This window comes from Mesoplodon densirostris, chromosome 5, assembly GCF_025265405.1.
Source record: "Mesoplodon densirostris isolate mMesDen1 chromosome 5, mMesDen1 primary haplotype, whole genome shotgun sequence".
Lineage (NCBI taxonomy): Eukaryota > Metazoa > Chordata > Mammalia > Artiodactyla > Ziphiidae > Mesoplodon > Mesoplodon densirostris.
In genome coordinates, this window is record NC_082665.1 from 1,595,673 (window position 1) to 1,615,409 (window position 19,737).

The 19,737-nt window shown below is 62.7% G+C and overlaps 1 protein-coding gene across 5 annotated transcripts in view; it reads right to left on the reverse strand.

Annotated features, from left to right (window-relative positions):
- Nucleotides 1-19,737, reverse strand: part of SLX9 (SLX9 ribosome biogenesis factor) — a 46,042-nt gene that overhangs the window by 7,448 nt on the left and 18,857 nt on the right. For 2 of the 5 annotated variants that reach the window (XM_060100373.1, XM_060100375.1), the window contains exons 4-5: nucleotides 16,772-16,907; nucleotides 11,957-12,025 (exon numbers count right to left, since the gene is read on the reverse strand). In XM_060100373.1, coding sequence (XP_059956356.1) covers nucleotides 11,957-12,025; nucleotides 16,772-16,907 — 205 coding nt within the window. Of the gene's footprint in view, nucleotides 1-10,716; nucleotides 10,935-11,956; nucleotides 12,026-16,771; nucleotides 16,908-19,737 lie in introns of those variants that run through there. The other 3 variants (XM_060100377.1, XM_060100378.1, XM_060100374.1) reach the window with 3 other exon arrangements.

Consider the following 19,737-nt stretch of genomic DNA (forward strand, 5'->3'; position numbering starts at 1 on the left):
TGGGACGGGACAGGTGTGGGGACGGGACAGGTGGGACGGGACAGGTGGGGGTGGTACAAGTGGGGGGACGGGACAGGTGAGGAATGGGACAGGTGTGGGACGCGACAGGTGGGGGACGGGACACGTGTAGGATGGGACAGGTGTGGGGATGGAACAGGTGTGGGGTGGGACAGGTGGGGGACGGGACAGGTTTGGGACGGGAGAGGTGTGGGGACGGGACAGGCATGGGGACAGGACAGGTTGGGGATGGGACAGGTGTGGGATGGTACAGGTGTGGTGGGACAGGTGGGGGACAGGACATGTGTGGGATGGGAGAGGTGGGGACGGGACAGGTGGGGATGGGACAGGGGGACGGGACAGGAGGGGGCGGAACAGGTGGGGGACGACACAGGCGGGGGTGGAACAGGTGTGGGGATGGACAGGTGGGCGACGAGACAGGTGTGAGGATGGAACAGGTATGGGGACGGGACAGGTTAGGGGACGGGACATGTGGGGGAAGGGACAGGTGGGGGACGGGACAGGTGTGGGGATGGGTCAGGTGTGGGGATGGGACAGGTGTGAGGATGGGACAGGTGGGGGGTGGGACAGGTGAGGGATGGGACAGGTTTGGGGGTCGGGAGGGCAGGAGGGGAGGGTGTGCAGAGCCCGCCTGGATTCTGGACCCTCCGGGCAGGGTTGGGATCCAGTAAAACTTCCTTGGGTCCCAGGAGAGTAGCTGGAAAGGGCAGTGGAAGGTGGGGGGAGCATGATGCTTGAGGCCAGGATGAAGTCCCAGGGGACATCAGCAAGCACAGGGGCCTAGGGTCACGTGTGAGGGTGACGCCCTGAACAGGCTGGGCCCCTCAGTGGGCTTGTGGCAGGAAGGAGATGGGAAGGGGCTAGCCAGGGGCCAGAGGGCTTGGGGCCGACAGGAGCAGGGTCCTGTGCGAGCCGTGGGACGGGGCCTGGCAGGGCTGGGGCGTGCGGAGCCTGCAGGGCAGCAGGCTCGGGGGAGGGGCAGGTCGGCCTCTGCTGCCTGGGGTGGAGCGTGGGCTGTGGTGGGACGGGGCGGGAGATCTGATCGCCCAAGCAGAACCCCGGCGTATGAGTTACCTGTCACCGCCTCACAAATTACCCCAAACGCAGCGGCTTCACCCGGCCAGCTCGCCGGGTCTCCGCGGTTTCTGGCTGCACCGCCCGAAGGCTGGAAGCCGGAGGGTCCACTTCCAGGAGAGACATTGGCTGCAGCCTCCTGGTGCGCCTGCCCGGGGCTGCCCATCTCCTCCCGTCGTGCGGGGGCCGCGTGGCCTACCAGACCCCGGGCGTGGACAGGGCTGCGTGGCTGTCAGTCCTGAGGACTTCCGTGCTGCGGGGCCACGCCAGCAGGCTCTGGTGAGCTGGTACCCGGGCCTCAGCCTCCACTCGGTGCACGAGGGGCCTCAGCCTCCCTGAGCCTCGGCACCCTCCCCCGTCACACAGGACAGCAGTGGCCCCTACATCGTGGGGTTGGCAGGACTCCAGGAGACAACGTGTGGGCGACACTCAGCCCAGAGCTGGCCGCCACTGAGGGTGGAGAATGCCCTGATGCCACTTGTATTAACACCCATCAGCCGCGGCTCCAGGGACTGGCTGTGGAAAACGCTCGACGGTAGTTCGTCCCCTTTCAGCCGCGGTGAGCGGGGGCGCCGCGGTGGCCTTTGGACTTGGGGGCCGCGGAGTCTAACGGCAGCCGAAGTGCTCGCGAGGGCTCGAGTGTGATACCCCCAGGCTGAGGTCTCATTTTTCAGGATGCGCAAAGGGCCAACCAAACCAAAATATTATTACAAGGCTAAGTCCTGTTTTACAGCTGCCTTTAATATATGACCGTCTTGTTTTAGTTTCATCCAAACAACTTTCCCTTCGCCCTGAGCAGCTGCGTGTCTTTCTGCTCGCAGCTCTGGAGCCAGGCGGAAGCAAAGGGCAGCGCTGTGACAGGAGCCACAGCAGGGACACGGGGTCCCTCGGCCGAGGTGTCGCACCACGACGCTCCAGGGCTCCAGAGAGACCCCTGCTTTCTCTGGAAGGGGGGTGGGGGGGATCAGCCAAGCGAGTTCAGTTCTGGGGGTCGGGGGGGGGAGGAGAGTGGTGGCTGGTTTCCTTCAGGACTGGGGGCCCTCTGTTTGGGGGCTGCTGTTGCCATGGACACCTGACGTCTGTGGTCGGCTGTCCTGGGCAGGATGGGGAAGGGGGGCCCGGGGCTCGCCCTGGCGTGGCTATGGCAGGACCTCTTGGGCACCAGCTCTGGGCTCAGGGCCCCGGCCCAGCGGGCCCTGGACAAGGTGCAAGTGGCCCTTCCCGGCCCTCAGGCCCCGCTGTGGCTCCTCAGGCCTCCAGACACCCGGACATTGGGGGCTCTGGCTCTCTTTCCAAAGCGCTGGGGGATCACTTGGCCGTGGGAAACAACCGACCCCTTTGGGGCCGCCAGGGCCCGTGGCCCCTGCTCCATCCTGGGAGCCCGGCTCCCTGCGCCTTGGTTGAATATTTCTCCTTCATAGAAAGGGCAGGACAAGCCAAGAACCCGCACCCCACTGTCTACCCCCCGACCCCAGCATCTGGGAGAGCTCCCCGCCGACGCAGCGGTCCCAGGGGGAGTGAGGGGGGAGCCACTTTCCTGACAGCCGCCCCGAGGGGGACCCCCGGGTCATCCAGATGCCTCCACAAGCAACTCCCAGGGGACATTTAAGGCTTATTGATTCTATTGTTTCTCTGTTTGCCAAACCAGCCACTTCTTTTCTCTTTTTTCACGTATTCCTGCAGCTTTGTTGGGCTTCGGGCTTTGTCTTATTTTTCTTCTCCACAGTCTGGAATTGAATGCTTAGTTCATGTATTTTTTATTCTCTCTTGTGTATAATGAAAACACAGTGGAAAGTTCTCCACCGAGTGCATTTCTGGCCGCCTTCTAGAAGCTGCACTGGGGAGCGTCTTCTGTGCTAGGCTTTTCCAGACCTCCCGTCGGGCCACATGGCTTCCTCTGAGGCCCGAGTCACTCTGGAGAACATGTGCTTCTTTTCCAAGTTGTTACACTCACCTCACTGTGACTTAGAAGTTAATTTCAGCTCCACTGCGTGTGTCAGAGAACTCGTCACGTGTCCAGCAGAGTTCATTGAGTGTCCCACGTCCCAGGCAGCTCCAGAGGGGAAATGAAAAGGAACAGCTGGTACCATGTCGGTGTGAAAACCACCACGGGAGACTCTCCTTTTGTTGTTATTCCCTGGAAGCACATCTGATTTGCTGTTTCTTTCCTGCAGAAAATTCTTATTTCTCAGTATTTCTGGCTGACTTGCCGATGGCAGCCTGCCCTGACCTCAGCACAGACAGGGCGACTCGTTTCTACTCCTCGGTCTCCCGGGGGTGGGGGTGGGGGTGGGGGGACAGGAAGAAGACGTATCAGTCACAAGGCGCCGGTTCTGCTGCTGTGACAAACACTCTCAGAGGTCAGCGGCTCCACGATCACGGTTCGTCTCTCGCTGGCACAGCAAGTCCCCCTGAGTCAGTGGGCTCTGCCCCATGTCGTCCTCACGCAGGACCGGGCTGGGGGACCGGCCACCGTCCGCAGCACTGCTGGTCACCACGCAGCCTGGCGCATGGGGCGCATGGGGCCCTGACTCTGGAAGCTGCCCCCAAAGTGGTGCGTGTTACGTGCACTCACTGTTGTGTCCAGATCAGGCTGGGGGCTGTGCCCGACCCCAGAGAAGCAGAGGGCGCAGGCCCATGGCAAGCCAGGGGAGGACCAGGCTCTGTGCTCGGCCTTGGGACTGGCCACAGGGGTCTCCACCACAGAGACAAGGACAGGAAGGGGGCGGGCGCCTTACCTGCACCCCGGTCACTAGGAGCTGCTTCTGGACGGTCCGCAGAGGCAGGGTTTGAGGCCCCATCATGCTGGGAGGAGGTGGTGATTGATTAGTAATGTCTGTCCCGGTGGGGGCGGGGCACGGGTGCCTGCTTTGCCCTGGACGTGGAAGCAGGTTTTGTCACATGATGACAAGGAGACACCAGCAGGCTCCAGAGGCCAGGCAGGAGGGGGGCCCATCTGGTCAGGGACCTCAGGGGACCCCAGAGCAGGTGGAGGTCCCAGCCCAGCTATCTGCTCCTTCTGGGGTGTTGGGACCAGGACACCAGCCGGACAACAGGACATCCGAGGGGCAGGCCAGGGTGCAGTCCTGCTGGAGCCAATGTGTCCTGTGCAGGATCCCACCCCAGGAGGAGTTCAGGGTGTGGGCTGGACGGGACGAGGACCAGGACAAAGCCTCGCCTGGGATTCCAAGGGGTCCTGCAGCGGAAGGGGCCTGGGGCCCGGCCTCCTCCCTCTGGGGGGCATGGGAGCAGGGTGGGGTCCAGCCTTGAGGTTGGAAACACCCCCTCCCCCCTCCAGCAGGAGGAAGCTCATGGACACCGTGGACCTTCCTGGGGACCTGAAGGAAAGTCTCCAGGAAAAGCTGCAGGCCCCTCATTTGTGAGCAGAGTGGACACAGCACGGCCAGGGACCCCTGAGCCAGGCTGTGACCCCAGGAATGCAAAGCCGTGCAGCACGTGGAAAACTAATCGCACCATCTGCCCCCACAGCAGGAAAAGTAATAACAAAACACATGACCGAAAGGAGCCAAGAAGGAATTCAAGAAAACTCAGCATCTCCCCTCAATAGAGGCGCTCAAGGGTCAGGAACCATAGGTGTCCTTCCTACTCTGAGAGGGCCGTGCTGGAGAGCAAACACCTGCCTTGTACCTGCAGACTTCGTTCCTAAAAGCACACTCGCATGCACATACATGTACGTATGCATGCACACACGCAGGCATGAGCACACGTGTAAACACAGGCGTGCATGCACACACGCTCACACTCACACATTCACCCCACGGCCGGCAGGTTGGCATCACAGGGCCTGACGCCCCACCCCGTCGGAGCCGGTGGTCTCTGGGTGCAGGAGTCGGAGTGGGGGCTGCCAGCCTAGCCCCACGGGAGCTGTCCTTTCCAGGGTGCTGCCTTTGTTCCCTGTTCTCCTTCGTTTAATCCCAGTCATAATAATAACCCCAATCATGCTTGTTCGGGATTCGGGCTGCACGGCCCAGGGCTCCAGGACTCCCACTGGGCTGGTATAAGGGGATGAGGTTGTCCTGTCCTGAACATGGGGCCCCCAGGCACCGGGAGGGTGGGGACACGGCGCTGGATGTGGCAGGGTGTCCAGACGGCATCACTCACCCAAGTCTCGCATCCACTTGTGGGCTTATTTTTTCCCATCTACACAGACCGAGGACCCAGGGCCTGAGTGACAGCCGGGACGCCCAGCCCCTGGCCCCAGCCGTCCTGTCCAGTGTGCGTGTGGCCCCCAGTCTTTACGGACAAACTCAATCATCTGCTGTAGATACAACACAGGTGCCTGCTTTTAAACACATTCTCCGCCAGAATAGGAGCAAGCCCACCCCCCCAATTGTCAAGCACTGTTAGAGAAAAGAGGATTAAATTTTACATTGCACACTTGACCCTTACAATGTAGCTTACGTTCACATATTATGAAACAAAATTAAATATTTAAGAAGCAGCCCCTAAAAATCAAAGGAAGCAGGTGAAGCTGGCTGTGTATCCAGCTGACAGCAGTCAGACCGAGGAGGTGTCCCAAGTGACTTCAGAACCCAGTGAAGCGACTCCAGCAAACCACGGAGGAAACAGGACATTCGTGGGACCCGGGAGGCGGGACCCCCGAGGGATGACGGCTAATGACACTCAGACATGCAGCCCCAGAGCAGGGAGAGCTGAGGGGTGGGCAGGGATCCGCTGGGTCAAGTCTCTAAGCTTCTCCGGGAAGAGCCTGGGACCAGGGGCAGGTGGGCCCCGAAAGGACCTCTGACCCGGCTCTGGGAAAGGGGCCCCAGAGCCCACCCAGGGGACAGGAGGAGGCAGGTCCGCCCGGGGGACAGCGGGCAGTCTCCACAGAAGAGGTGGCCTTGCAGGGGCTCGGGAGGCCAGCCCAGCAGGCAGACGTTCCTGTAGCCGGGCAGGAAAGCCCAATGGCACCGTCGCAGTGACCAGTGCCCAGAGGGCCTGTGGGTGAGCAGAGGCCTGGGCCACGGGCTGGGGTTGAGACAGGGCCTTTGGGAAGACAGCCGGGCTGCCGAGTGGGGCTGGGCAAGGACAGGGCAGTGCCCAGCTCTTCCCCAGGACACGGCCCCGGCCAGCAGCAGCAGGGGTGTCTGCAGGCCCCCATCAGAATGTCCCAGACCTGCCCCGTGTCCAAACCTGAACTCACCTCTCAGCGCAAAACTGAGCAGGGAGTTTGGGGCACGTGGCCCTGGAGCGGGAACAGCCAAGGGTCACAGCAGTTATTGCCCCACACTCCCCGCCAACATCACCCACCAGTCGGGACCTTGTCCAAGCAGGGCTGGGGGCCCGCGGGGCCCAGCTGCCCACCTGGCCTGCAGCGTCCTCCGGCTGCCTGTGGCCGAGCAGCCCCCTAAGTGGGGCCCCCTGAGCAGCACCCTGAGAGCCTCCACCACCCCCCAAGAGCCCCCCGTCACCCTCCTGCTCTTTTCCGAAAAATGGGGACCCCGCCTACTCCCAGGGCTGGGTCCGCCCACGACAAGGGGCCCTTGCCCAGCCCCGGCGCCTGGGGTCTCCCCACTCCCACCCGGCATCCTGCACCCTCGCCGCACCAGGACCCGTCACAGCTCTGCAGGGCCGGGGCTCAAAGCACACCCTCCGCCGCCTGCTCATCCCCGAGCATCTCGCCCTTGGACATCTGACCTTCACCTGGTCCAGGGGTCAGGCTCCTAGAGGGGAGCCCTCCTGCCCGCCCAGCTGACAGCCGCTGCCCTGCTGACCACTTCCCCCACCCGCTTCCACGCGCTCAGCACAGGTATAAAGCAAGCACCTGCTGCCCCTGCTGGGCCTGCGGGCAGCTCGCAGACACCCTGGCAACAAGGGCCTGGCGAGGGGACACAGGCTGCTCCTTGATGTCCAGAGAGAGGCACCAGCCACCTGCCCAATGCACCCCGACAGGAAGACGTGCCCGAACGGCGTGGAGGACTCCGATGTGGACGGCCCTGCTTCCCCGAGGCCTCCGGGCGGGTGTGGGACGTGCAGGGGCTGGCCTGGCCCCCAACCCGCCATGTGCCCCCAGAGCAGACTGGGCCACAGCCCTGGGACGGCCCCCTCCTGAGAGCTGCTTCTTGGTGGGACGCCACCTCCGCTCTGAGGACCCCTCCCGGGCCTGGAGGGGACACCATGGGCACCCTGCCTTGTCCAGCCTGGGCTGTGGAACGGGCACTTCCACACAAGTGCTCCCGTGCAGTCCCGTGCCTGGCCATCACCGCCCCTAGGATGGGCAACTTCCCTCCCGGACGCTGGTGACAAATCCCCCAGAGAGACTGCAGGGTTTGGCGCTGAGGCCAAAGGCAGGGGCACGTGGTCAGGGACTGGCGGCCTCCCCAAGGGCCAGAGGGCAGGAAGCCCGCTCTCCACAGCAGAGGCTGTCCCTGCCTGCCCAGCCTCCCTGGAACCTGGGGAGGGGACGTAACCCAGCCCTGGCCAATGAGATGGGACCGGACATCCCCGGGTGGGCCTCTGAGGAGGACTTAAAACGGGAGCAGGGCAGGTTTCCCGTCCCTCTTGCTGTTTGCCCTCTGCCCCTCCCCCTTTCCCTGGCTGGAATGTGATGGTTGGGGCGCTGGCAGTTGTTTTAGCACAAAGATGAGGAGACACAGTGGAGCCTGGGCTGCTGACAGCACCCTGAAGACCTGGACTGCCTGTTCCCAGATCCTCGCCGTGCAAGGGACAACTCTCCCCCATTTTAAGCACAATCGGCCACGATGACTTGGGCTTCCTGTTACGAGCAGCCTGTGGTAGGGACTAGCAGATGACCACGGCACCCCTCTCCTCCTCCCAGGCGTCAGCTAGACAGCATCCCCAGCCTGCTCTGCAGTCATCCGGGGGCCAGTGCAAACCGCCCTTGCGGGCTGCCACCCAGCCTGACGCCTCCAGGACCCCACCCATGCAGATGCAGAGCCAGGAGGGGCCCGCCTGCCCTTGGGGTGTGAGTTCAGCTGGCACGGAGCTGATGCCCCGTCGCTCACACCTGCCACCGTGCCCCTGCCTCCTCCTCCGGTGGGTCCCAGGCAAGCCCGGACTGGGCTTACGGGACAGTTGTTCCTGCCCTACTGGACACAGCTCCCCGTGTGGAGGGGTCTCCTCTCCCTCTGGTGGGGTGACTCGGGCCGGCCACAGATTAGGCCAGAAAGGGTTGGCTGAATGAGACGGAGCTGGAGGTGGGCCCTGCCAGGGGACGGGGACGAGGACGAGGGCACATCAGGGAGGCAGAGGGAGGGCTGGCCCGCTCGTCCCCGCAGGAGCCCTGCAGCCAGAGGGCCGACCTGCGCCTGGTTCTCTAATTAAACATCGCTAGTGATTAGACTGCTCCCAACCCAGGAGAGACGCTGACTTGGGAATAACTACCGCTGTGCTAAAAACCAGATGCCGAGGCAGGAGGAGGACGCTGGCGGGGAGCAGCGTCCTGGGGCCCGTTCCTCCCGGGGCACCCGAGCCCTGCGCTGTGGCTCGCCTGGTGCTGACCTGAATTGAGGGCAAGGTCAAGGTGTAAGTGGGGGTCACAGGGCAGCCAGAAGCTCTGGGTTCCTGAGAGCCCAGCGCCGGCTGTGGGGAGGCTCCCCGTCTCCAGGCCTCAGTTTCCCTCTGGAGAGAAGGTCCCAGGACCTCCTCTTCAGGGGGCGGGACCAGGGGGACAGGAGGGACAAGGCTCCAGGCCCAGCAGGAGGCCCTACAACCCAGCAGCCTCTGTGGCACCAGAAGAAACGTTTGGATTCAGAAACATCAATAGAAGTAATCACAGACTTTCTCCCCAGCATCTTAAAATTAAGATTTCTTAACCTTAAGGAGGACTCAAGAAGCGCAAGCCCACGTCAGGATATGCCTGCCATCACCATTCCACCTGCGGCACTTGAACAGCTTTCAGAGGCAGCACGGGACGTGGAAGCCGCTGCCGTGCAGCCCCGCCGGCACCCCCCTCCCGACCCTGGGGACCCTGAAGGCCCCTCAGCACCACGACCTCGGCCAGGACGCGTCACCAGTGTTATCGCTGCACGAGGAACATGCCAGAAGCAGCACGTCTGGAGTCTGGGCAAACCTGGCTGCGAGCGCCACAGGACCCGACTCCCCAGGAGCCGCGTCTGTGCCTTGTCCCCCTCCCTGCCCCGCCCAGCGGATGCCCACTCAAGACAAATCTGGTGACACCCAACGCCAGGCACAAACAGGGTCGGGCCCGCCGACGACTCGGTGCGGGTGGGCGGCCACGGGGAACCCCACGCGGGACCCTCTGGACAAAGCCAGGAGCAGACGCGCAGGGTCCTCCGTCAATAACCCCGAGGTCCGAGGGCGTGGCCCCCACGCAAGCCACCCTCCAGTCCCCCGGGCTCCTAGGCCTTCCATCTCCCACCCGCTGGGCCCTTCCTCTCCTCGCCCGCCCTGAACCCCACCCGGCACGGCGGCAGAGGAAGGATTTGCTGGGGCCCCAGAGCGACCCTGACCCTCTACCCAGAACACCACCACCCACATCCTCCCTCTCTCAGGGCTCTGCTGTCCCCAGCCTCAAGTCCCCTCTCCCAGCTGCTCCCATCCTACCCCCCAGCCTCCAGGCAAGCAGCAGGCACCCCCTGCTGCGTGTGGACCAATGTCACCTCTTCCCTGGGGACCGCGCCCCACCCACTTCCCCAGAGGGCGGTGCTCGACCCTCCCGCGCGCAGCCCCTGGCTTCCTGAGACTGGCACCTGCTGCTCCGGCCGCCCGGTGACACCCCTGCCCCGGACACTCTGCCTTCCCCACGCCCCTCAGGGGGCTCCTCCTCCAGCCCCACACTCCCTCCCGCAGGCCCAGCCCAGAGCCCCTCAAAGGCCCTGCCGGGCAGGCACCACAGCCCAGGCCCACGAGCCCTGCGAGCCTTCTGCTGTTTGCATTTAAAATGCACACAAAAACCATGGAACCGTTTGTCACTTAACTTTATTACCAGATAATCCAAGTTCATTCTGCAAAGATTAAAACCAGACAGGGCTGTGAACGTGGAAGTCCCCCCGGCTCCGAGACCACAGCCAGCAGGCTCCCAGGCTGGCGGGGTCTCTCCCACCCGCCCTCCTGCTTTCACCACCCCACCTGCGCCGGCCTGATGTCAGGGCTCTTTGTTGGGGGGAGGGTGGCGTCCCCACACGCTTGCAACTTCTCAGGCCACTTTCCAGGGCGAGGCCCGAGTCTGCCGTGGTGGACGGCGGCGCCAGGCTGGCACCGCACCCCCGTCCTCCCTCCCCCCACCACTACCAGCGCAGCGGAGAGGGAAGCTCCTGGCATCCGGGCAGAGGTCGGGGGCCCTGACCGAGGGCATCTGGAGAAGGGGGCAGAGCCATGCCCAGCCATGGTCAGCCTGGAGCCACTGGAGCACCAGGAAGCTAGAAGGTTTTTCTCTTAAAATAATACACAACGTGCAGTCACTGTTGACAAACTCAGACAAAAGAGAAAAGCGTGAAGAATGCCAGCCGAGTGGCCGCACCACCTCCTGGGTGGCCGGCACCGAGCTCCATGGACATCCTGGATTCTTCCAGCACCTTTTTTATTGCAAAAATAAATGGGTAGTCACAACACTACCATGTCAACTGCCTGTCTCACTTCGGTAGACCCGCCTGTGCCGAGGACAGCAGCCCCGTCGCTTAGGGGCTGGTGGAGCAGGGCGACAATAGCAGAGTTGGCCCCCTGGGCACCTCCTCGTGGGCGTCCCCGGAGCCCAGGCACGCCCCGCGCCGCGTCAGGACTGCCCACCACCCTCCAGCCGCATCTGCTGGGCCAGCTGCCGCCCGATGGCCTGCAGGGGGCTGGCTCTGTAGGCCGGGCTGGCCAGCAGCTCCCGAAACCGTGTCCTTTCTTCCTCGCTGAAAGAATGGAGAGCAGAGGTCAGCAAACCCCATGCCCTCGGTGGGGGGCTGGGGATGAGCCGTCAGCACCCCCAGGACCAGCCTTGGCTCGGCCAGCCTGCAGGGACACCAGCAAAGGGTGGTCCAGGACCAGGATGAGGGGTGGGGAGTGAGTAAGGCTGTGCGCTGTGAAGTTCTGCTTGGAGCGTCTGGGGTGGGGGGTGGGGGCAGGCCGAGGGGGGTCTGAGGCCCGACAGAGGCTTTGGGCAGGACAGGAGTGGCTGCCCAGGGGCCTCCTCGTGGTCACAAAGGCCTCTCATCCCGGACTGTGACAGGGAGAGGCTATCAAAGGCAGCAGGTGGCAGGCGCCCTGCACACACGAGGCCTCACATAGGCGGGACCTCCAGCAGGAACCGGGCACAGGAGCTCCGGGCCCCACAGCGGCCATGGCGATGGGGATACTACAGTGGGCCCGCCCCTCCGCAGCAGAGTCCACTGCGGGGCTGCCACTCTGCGCCTGTCCCTACAGCCAGCCGGCCCCCGTCTGGAGCCGCACGGGCCCACAGCCCAGGATGGCCACGGATGGCCTGGCCAGAACCTCAGGGCAGCAGCTCCAGCACAAGCCCACACGAGTCCATCGTGGCACCACGGTGGGGACAGCCCTGGCCTTGGGCGGGAAGGATGCGTGGAGGGCCCGGCCGTGCTCTGCCCCCACAGGGATGTGACCGCGGGCAAGGCCAAACCACACTGGGCCCCAGCTGTCTGTGCTGCGAACGGGGAGACTCTGGACCCCACTGGATGACTGACTGCCCAGCCACATGTCCACACACGCAAGACGCCTAGGATCTGGGCCCCGAGAGCCAGCAGCTGCTCCCCTCACTGCCCTGGGGGAAGGGGCTTCCTGGCCCCTGGAGACAGGCTGGGCCCAGAGCTGGCCCTGGCTGAGCTGTCCCCGGCACCCGAGGGACTGGGGTCGGGGGACGCGGCCCGACGCCTGACAGTCCCGGGGGTGGGCCGTGCAGAGGCGGGGCCGTACTCACAGGAGCTGGAACCTCTGCGCCGCACTCATCCGGCTCAGCTGGGCTGCCCGGGGCCCGATGGCCGCCCTGCTGGGGACACGGAGAAGACAGTCAGGAGAGCACATGCCCACCTGGACCTCCGCCAGAGCACCCGACTCAGGCCACGGTCCATAGTGCACACAGGGCTCGCCTCCAGCGTGAGCCTGGGGGCACGTGCGGCCTCAAGGCGCCACACGGCGGGAGGGACCCAGCAGGGGCGGGAGGGACCCAGCAGGGGCGGGACGGCCCAGAAAACCCGGGAATCCTGGGCCGACACCTAAATTTAGCCTCCAGACCGGGAGCCCTCATCGTGTATTCAAGTCTCTTCGTAAGTTATGAATGAAAGGCGTTTCTCGTCTCCGTTCCCCACGTCCCGGCCGCTCTGGGGGTGCTCCGTGCCACTCCAGGCCAGCCTCGGTCCCAGAACACTGCGGCCCTGTTCCTCCGACCACTGACACTCTCTGTGTCCACCCGGGAGCAGGTCCCCCGCCCACCACCCAGAGCTCCCGGGAGGCCCCACCCTTGCCGAACCGGTGGGCCCGGGCTCCCTTCCCCCAGCCAGCACCCCCAGGAGGCGGCCACGCGCTAGGGGATCAGGAGGCCTTGGGCCTCCACCCCCGTCTAGCACAAAGTAAGAAGGCTTCCCACGGCCGAGGGCACCAAGGTGTGAACACATACCCAGGAGTCCCCTCGGGGCCCAGGGTCCAGGTGCGGCCAAGCACAGTGCAGTGCGGGCACAGTGGGGGGGCGAGGAAGGGCAGGACCCTCGCCCGAGCCTCAGGGCACGTCCAGGGCCTGTCAGGCAACTCACAGGGGGAGGCAGGACCCTCCCCAGTGGTGTTTTCCACTGTGGACAGACGCAGGCGGGGTGGATTCCCCGAGGCCGCGGGCTTGAAGGGAACTGACCCCCAGCACTCACCCCAGCGGCCCGGGGCAGGGGCTTTCACACCCGACGCCAGCCCGTCCTGCCCGCCCGCTCTGGAGTCCCCCCGGGGAGGGCCCCAGCTCACTTATGGCGGCCAGGCCTGGCTCTGGCCGCACGGCCGAGTCGGGTGGACAGTGGGCAGAGACCTTCCTGACAGGACCAACTGCAGCTCAGAGGACACTGCCCGCTGCCAAAGTGTCCGCAGAGGTGCCTGGGCTGGAAGAGGACTCCAGCCCTGGCTGCCCTGGGAGGAACCTCAGGGAAGCTGCTCCACCTCGAAGCCTGTTTCCCCAACTGTAAGAAAGGCCAGTGCGTTCTTGACAGGCTCTCTTCAGCCGGCACTGAGCGCCCAGGTGCGCCCAGGTGCCTCCCAGTTTTGAGGCTCTTGTGCCACCCCCTGCCCCTCCCCCTCTGACGTGAATGAGCCCATGTATCACACCCAGCCCAAGGGGAAAGGGGCCCAAAACCAAGCACCAGCAGGCGAACCCCGGAGGTCCCAGGGGCCGAGTGAGCCCTGCTGACGTCGGGTCCAGGCTCCATGCATGAGGCCCTCCACCTTCGTCCGCTACGACCTTTGGGCCACAGAGGATCGACTTCCTTGCGAGTCTAATCTTCCCTGATGAGCGCGGCCCATTGGCAGCGGCACTGCCCACTCACTGGCTCTGGCCTCAGGGGCCCCGCAGGCTCTCCAGGGGGCCTTGGTGCCCGGTCAGTGCTGGGCGGCGCCCACCCGGAGTGTGGGGAACACCTGGACCCGCTGGGCCCACTCAGAGCCTCGGGCTCTCCCCGCACTGCCCTGCCAGGCCACCCAGGTTTGGGACAGGCTGGGAGCAGCCCAAGGCCTCAGTCAGGGTGTCCCAGATGGCGACTGGGGACGGAGGCCTTGCACTCGGGATCTGGGTTCCCAGGCACAAGGCTGCCCCCCAACACATTCCACCCAACTCGGATGCCTGGGGGCATGTCCTGAAGTCACCTATCAGCTGGGCCATTCGTGCAACCTACTGCTTTTAACAGGCACCCCTGGCGTGAGGTGCCCTGAAGGGCACCGCCTTCTCCCAGCTCCAGGAAACCCTGCCCTTGTGAAGGCACAGAAGAGGCCAAACACCTTGTGGAGCAAACATCCCAGGGCTGGGTCTGCTCTAGGAGCTGAAAGACTGAGGGTTGATGACATGGGGACCCCAACCTTGTGAATGGGGCTGGGGGCTCCCAGCCAGGCGTCACTTGGCTAGAAGGCCACAGGAATCGAGTGAAGGGACCACAGGCAAAGCTTGCCGGCCTGCTCGCCCATGCCCCCCAGGGGTGGAGACTGGTAGGGGTCCCTGCACATCCTGGGCAAGACCTCTGTGCTGCCCCTACAGGGAGGGAAGACTGGAACACTCCCAGGCCCTCCCCATGGTCTCCTCCCCTGGCTGATTTTTTTTTTTCTGCAGTATGCGGGCCTCTCACTGTTGTGGCCTCTCCCGTTGCGGAGCACAGGCTCCGGATGCGCAGGCTCAGCGGCCATGGCCCACGGGCCCAGCCGCTCCGCGGCATGTGGGATCTTCCCGGACCGGGGCATGAACCCGTGTCCCCTGCATCGGCAGGCGGACTCTCAACCACTGCGCCACCAGGGAAGCCCTCCCCTGGCTGATTTTAAGTTGTATTCTTCTCCGTAATGAACTGTAACTGAGGGTAATGGCCTTCTGTGAGAATCATCAAACCTAAGAGTGGTCTTGGGGACCCCAGACTTGTCGGTCGGCATGAAAAGTGAGGATGGACTTGCAGACTGTTCCCCGAATTTCACAGGAACACACCTGGGTCAGGACACACACCTATGTCCCTGCTGTCAGCTGAGAGGACCTAGAAGCAACCACACCCCAGCCGCGGTCAGCACACCAGTGAGTGCCCAGATCTTGGTTTCTTACACCACTTCCAACAGAAGGGACCCGGGCTCCCTGGAGAAACGCCAACTCTCGGACAGGAGCAGGAAATGCCCGGGATGAGCCTGGAGCACCTTGTGCCAGAGAGGAAGGAAGGTGCTCGGAAACAAAACACAACAGCCTCCACAGATGGGTGTGTCGGGGGGACAGCGGAGCCAACTGAGGGAGCTGCCAGGGGCCAGAGCTGGAGCCGGTTCAGCAACAGAGCAAAGTCGTACTGGATCATGGTCCGAAGTATAAAATAAATACCCACGGGTCCAAATGGACGTAAATGAGTGATTGATACAGAAACGGGGGAAGAGGGAATCTGCTCTGCGGGAGAATCCACGTGGTTCTGCAGGCACTCCATCCTCGGGGAGCGTCCCCCCTCCTTGGGTGCGGGGTGTGCACGGCGACCTCCTTCCAGAGGACAGGGGGGAAGGGGGAGCAGCTGCACAGCGGAGAGACCTGACAGACACACCTGCGCCAGGTGACCAAGGTCAGCGTCCACGGTGCAGGTTACGTGACAGCACGCACCCCGGAGGGGACGTGATGAGAAGGGCCCTTCCCCTCTGTGGTCTTCACTGAGGGACGTCCTGAAAAATGCCTGACTGGTCCTCAAAACGGTCAAGGTCATTAAAGACAAGAGGTCTGAGAGACTGTCACAGCCCAGAGGAGCTCTGAGGGGACATGATGACTGAGGGGACCTGGATGGGGTCCTGGGACAGCAGAAGGACACTAAGGAAAACTGAGCAAGTCTGAATAAACTGTGAGCTTTTAGTCGATTATTATTTTAAGCTTATTACTTACAAATCAGTGTTGGTTCCTTAGTTGTGACAAACGCACACGCTGACGTAAGACGTCACAGAGAGGAAGCCGCATGTGAGTTACACTGGGACTGTTGGTATTATCTCCGTCAGTTTTCTATTTATATTCAAACACTGTTCTAAAATAATGTTTACTTAAACGAACAGCTCCCCAGTGCCAAGAGGCACTAGAGGGGGAATCGGTGACCCCGGTCGCCCGGAGGCTGGGGCTGGGAGAGCAGCTGAGCCCCCGCAGCCCCACACGGTCCTCCTCGGGCTGCTGGCCGCCGTGTGTACGTGGCTCTCTCCCCTCGGGGAGCCCCGAGCACATTTTTCAGATGAGAAAACTAAAAGCAGGGAGAGGATGCTTGACCGGGTCACATTTTTGTTCAAGAACCAGGAATGGAATGTGCATTTTGGGTTCTGGTTCCATCGCCAAATCTCAGCTCTGCTGGCCACTCCTCATCTGGACCTGATGTTCTGGGCGCTTCCATCCCGGAACCGGCCTGGACCGACCATCTGGCTCTGCAGCCAAGAGGCCCTGAGCGTGTCCCCTGCCAACCCTGGATCTTTCCTCCTCAGAGGGGAATTCAGTAGGAGAAAGAATTATTTCAAAAAGGCAAAATGAGAGACAACACAGTAAATGATGGCGGTCCGGCAACTGTCACAGAACAGAAAGGCCCTCCAATTGCTGCCTGTTCGTCCTAAAGCCGAGGTCGTGTTCACACCTGCGCTGGCGCCTCCCGGCCATGCCAGGCGGCCTCACCCTTGCTCGGAAACGGCAGCCCGGGCACAGCAGAGGGACGCGCTCTCCTAAAGCACACAGGACTCGGGGAGGCAGGAAGGGCCCCAGGAGGACGGCCAGTCCGGGGAGGGAGGCGGCAAAGGCAGCAGCTGCGGCTCCCGGGAGACAAGCAGGAGAGCACGGAGCCCGGCGGCGGCCCGGCTGAGCCGCTCTGGCCACACGGCGGGAGAGCAACAGTGCTGCCCACGTGCCGCCGGGCACCCGCCCCCGAGGAGGCCCCAGGGCCCCTGGCTCATGGCTGGGCCTGGGACAAGGGTGTCCAAGTCAAGACGGGCCTCTGCGGGGTCAGTGCCCGGCCTGGCCACCCACCTGCTTGTCCTCCCACCCTGGACAAGGCGGCGGCCCCGTGGCCAGGACACTCACCGCCGGCCACCTGTCTCCAGCTCCAGCAGCTCGGGCAGGGCGTCCCTCAGAGGCTGCAGGTCCCCTACCACCACTGTGGCCCTGCGCCTCCGCTCCGCCTTGCGATTCTGCTCCGCCAGCCTTGTGGCTTCGATCTCTGAGGAAGAGGGATAAGGGGTCAGCGAGAGGGGACCCAGGAGGACAAGCGCGCGGCCGCCACCCTCAGCGACAGAGGGTCCCGACTCCCAGTCCGCAGAGCCCGAGCTCGGCCGGGACCCCGGGGCGGGCTGACTCCCAGCGGTCTGCTCCCCTTAATCCCGGAGATAGCTGTCGAATTACAGGCTGATGAGGAGACGGGCTGCAGGCGGGGGAGCTGCCCCTGAGAAGGCCGGGCCGGCCGCGGGAGTGGGGTGGGAGGAGGGAGGGGCCGCACAGTCAGAGGAGCCGGCCCCCTCCCACTCTGCTTCCCTTGTGCCTCCTAGGGACACACACGCCCAGGAAGGAGAAAGAGGTCCCCACGGGATACGTCAGCAGGCAGGAGGGTCCCCAACAAGGGAACAGGGTGAGAGTGGCCAGGTCCAAAGCAAGAGGAAACATGCACCGCAGGGTCATAAGGGGGCTCCTGCACTGGTGGGGGGGCCTGGGAAGAGGGGTATGGGCACTGGGACAGACCCTCGGGAGGGGACGGTGGGGCCCGGGGGTCCAGGGTGCCAAGCAGAGGGCAGGGCACGGACGAGCTGCCGGGGTGAGGCTGTGCCGGCCGGCAGGGCTGCGGCCTCTACAGAGAAGGGGTTCGGCAGGGCCTGGACAGGGAAGTGGCCTCAGGATCTGACTTTCATTTTAAAATATATGTATTTCAAAATTGCTTAAAAAAAAAAAAAAAAAGCAAGAACAAAGCTTTCATTTGGGGCTTCCCTGGTGGCGCAGTGGTTGAGAGTCCGCCTGCCGATGCAGGGGACGCGGGTTCGTGCCCCAGTCTGGGAAGATCCCACATGTCGCGGAGCAGCTGGGCCCGTGAGCCATGGCCGCTGAGCCTGTGCGTCCGGAGCCTGTGCTCCGCGACGGGAGAGGCCACAGCAGTGAAAAGCCTGCGTACCGCAAAAAAAAAAAAAAAAAAAAAAAAAAATTGCTAATAAAACACGTACTCAAATGCATTATTTCCACAGTGTGGCTCGTGGAAAACACCAGCTCACTAGCTTGTGTGCAGACCTTGCTCCAGGGAAACTGCCTGAACCTGTGACAATTGATTTGTTGATTTGATTGTTCTGCATTAGATTCCTTAAAAAAAAAAAAAAAAAAAACGGCTCTGCTACTAAAAAACTTGGAAATAGGCTCTGATGTGATAGATTTGGGACAGTCAGACTGGAGCCTGAGAGGCTCTCCTGCCTCCCAACTGCACGAGGTTTCTTGGGCTATAAATAACCAGGCTGCAGACTCTGAATCACATCTAAAAAGGGAACTGAGAGCACCTTCCTGACAAGCAGCCGATAGACTCACAGCCCAGCCGACAGAGGCCTGGAGATGCCAGCAGAGAAGCGTCAGCCAGCGGCCCAGGCGGGCCCGACGCGGGGCGTCTCCCTCCTGATGGGCTGTGAGTCTGCAACCGGCCCTTCAGGCACTGTGGCCGCCCGGCCACCCCTCGGGGCAGGTGCAGGAGGCGATGGCGGTGGGCACGGCACCCAGAAGGGCGGTGATGACACCAGGCATGGGGCAGGTCAGGAGGACAGGGCCCTGGACGGGGGCCCACGAGTGAGGACCCTCAGGACAGCCCACCGATTATCAGTACAAAGAACGTGCATGCACTCGGCTTGGACCGGTCCACCCAAGCCCCAGGAGGTGTATGTGAGAAGTGAGGGAGGTGTGGTGACCCTTAACAGGCATTTCCAAAAGAGAACACTTTCTGGAAACAGAAGCTGCTTGGGAGGCCTGGCAGGAGCAGCTCGTCCCCAAGTTCGCAGTCCAGCCTCGAAGGCCCGCGCTGCCCAGAGAAGCTCGGAAAGGCCCACCCGGACAAGCCAAGTCAGGGACACACCCACCCCAGTTGCATCCAGACTGGGAGAGTCCAGGGGACCCTCAACTCACCCCAAAGAGCTGAGCTCTGGGGAAGAAGACCGCCCGTCCTCCCGGGTCCTCCTGCCCTGGGCCCCGGGCCACTCCTCCATGCCAGGGATGTCAGGATGTATAGGGTGACAATTCAGTACCCTCCATGCTGACAGGATAGACAATCTACTCAGTACCTCATCAAGCCGGGTGACACTTCCCAGAGAGCCCTGGCTCCCAGGAGGGCTGAGGCAGAAGCGGGGGGTCAGGGGGGTTCAGGCAGGGGAAGGGACAGGGTGGCTCCCTCCCTGGCTGGCCGGCCCGGCGCCCAAGCTGGGGGACCAGGCGAGCAAAGCAGGCCCAGCGCACAGGAGAATGGAGGTGAATGCCAGCAAATCAAAGCCAGAGCATTTTAGGTTAAAGACGCGTGGGGCCCACCTAGGACGCATCGAAGCATGCAAGGACAGCACAACACAGGGACACGTGCCAGATGGTCACTGCAGTTGCTGCTTCAAAGGGAAAGACTACAGTCACCACAAGAAGTGCCCAAAGACTCTGACAGAATTCACTCTCCGCTCAGGATGAAGATTACAATGAAACCAAGAACAGAAGGAACTTCCTTAATTTGAGAGAGATTATCTACCAGAAATTCCTCATCTTGTGTACATCAGACAGACTGATGAAGCAGGCCACAGAAGGGATGGCAGAGACCCCCGCCAACCTGGCCAGGCGGCTCCGAGCGCGGCTCCCACACCGGCCTCAAGTCTGACGCAGCTCCAACTCCAACAGGGCCTGTAACTGAACCTGGGATCTAATTCCAAACCTTATTTTTTAAAAACACTAAATGTGTAAGAATAGCCAAAACATTTTTGAAAAAGAACAAGAAACAAGAGAGCTGGCCTACTGGATAATGGAGAAAATTATGAAACGAGGGAAATTCCGACAAG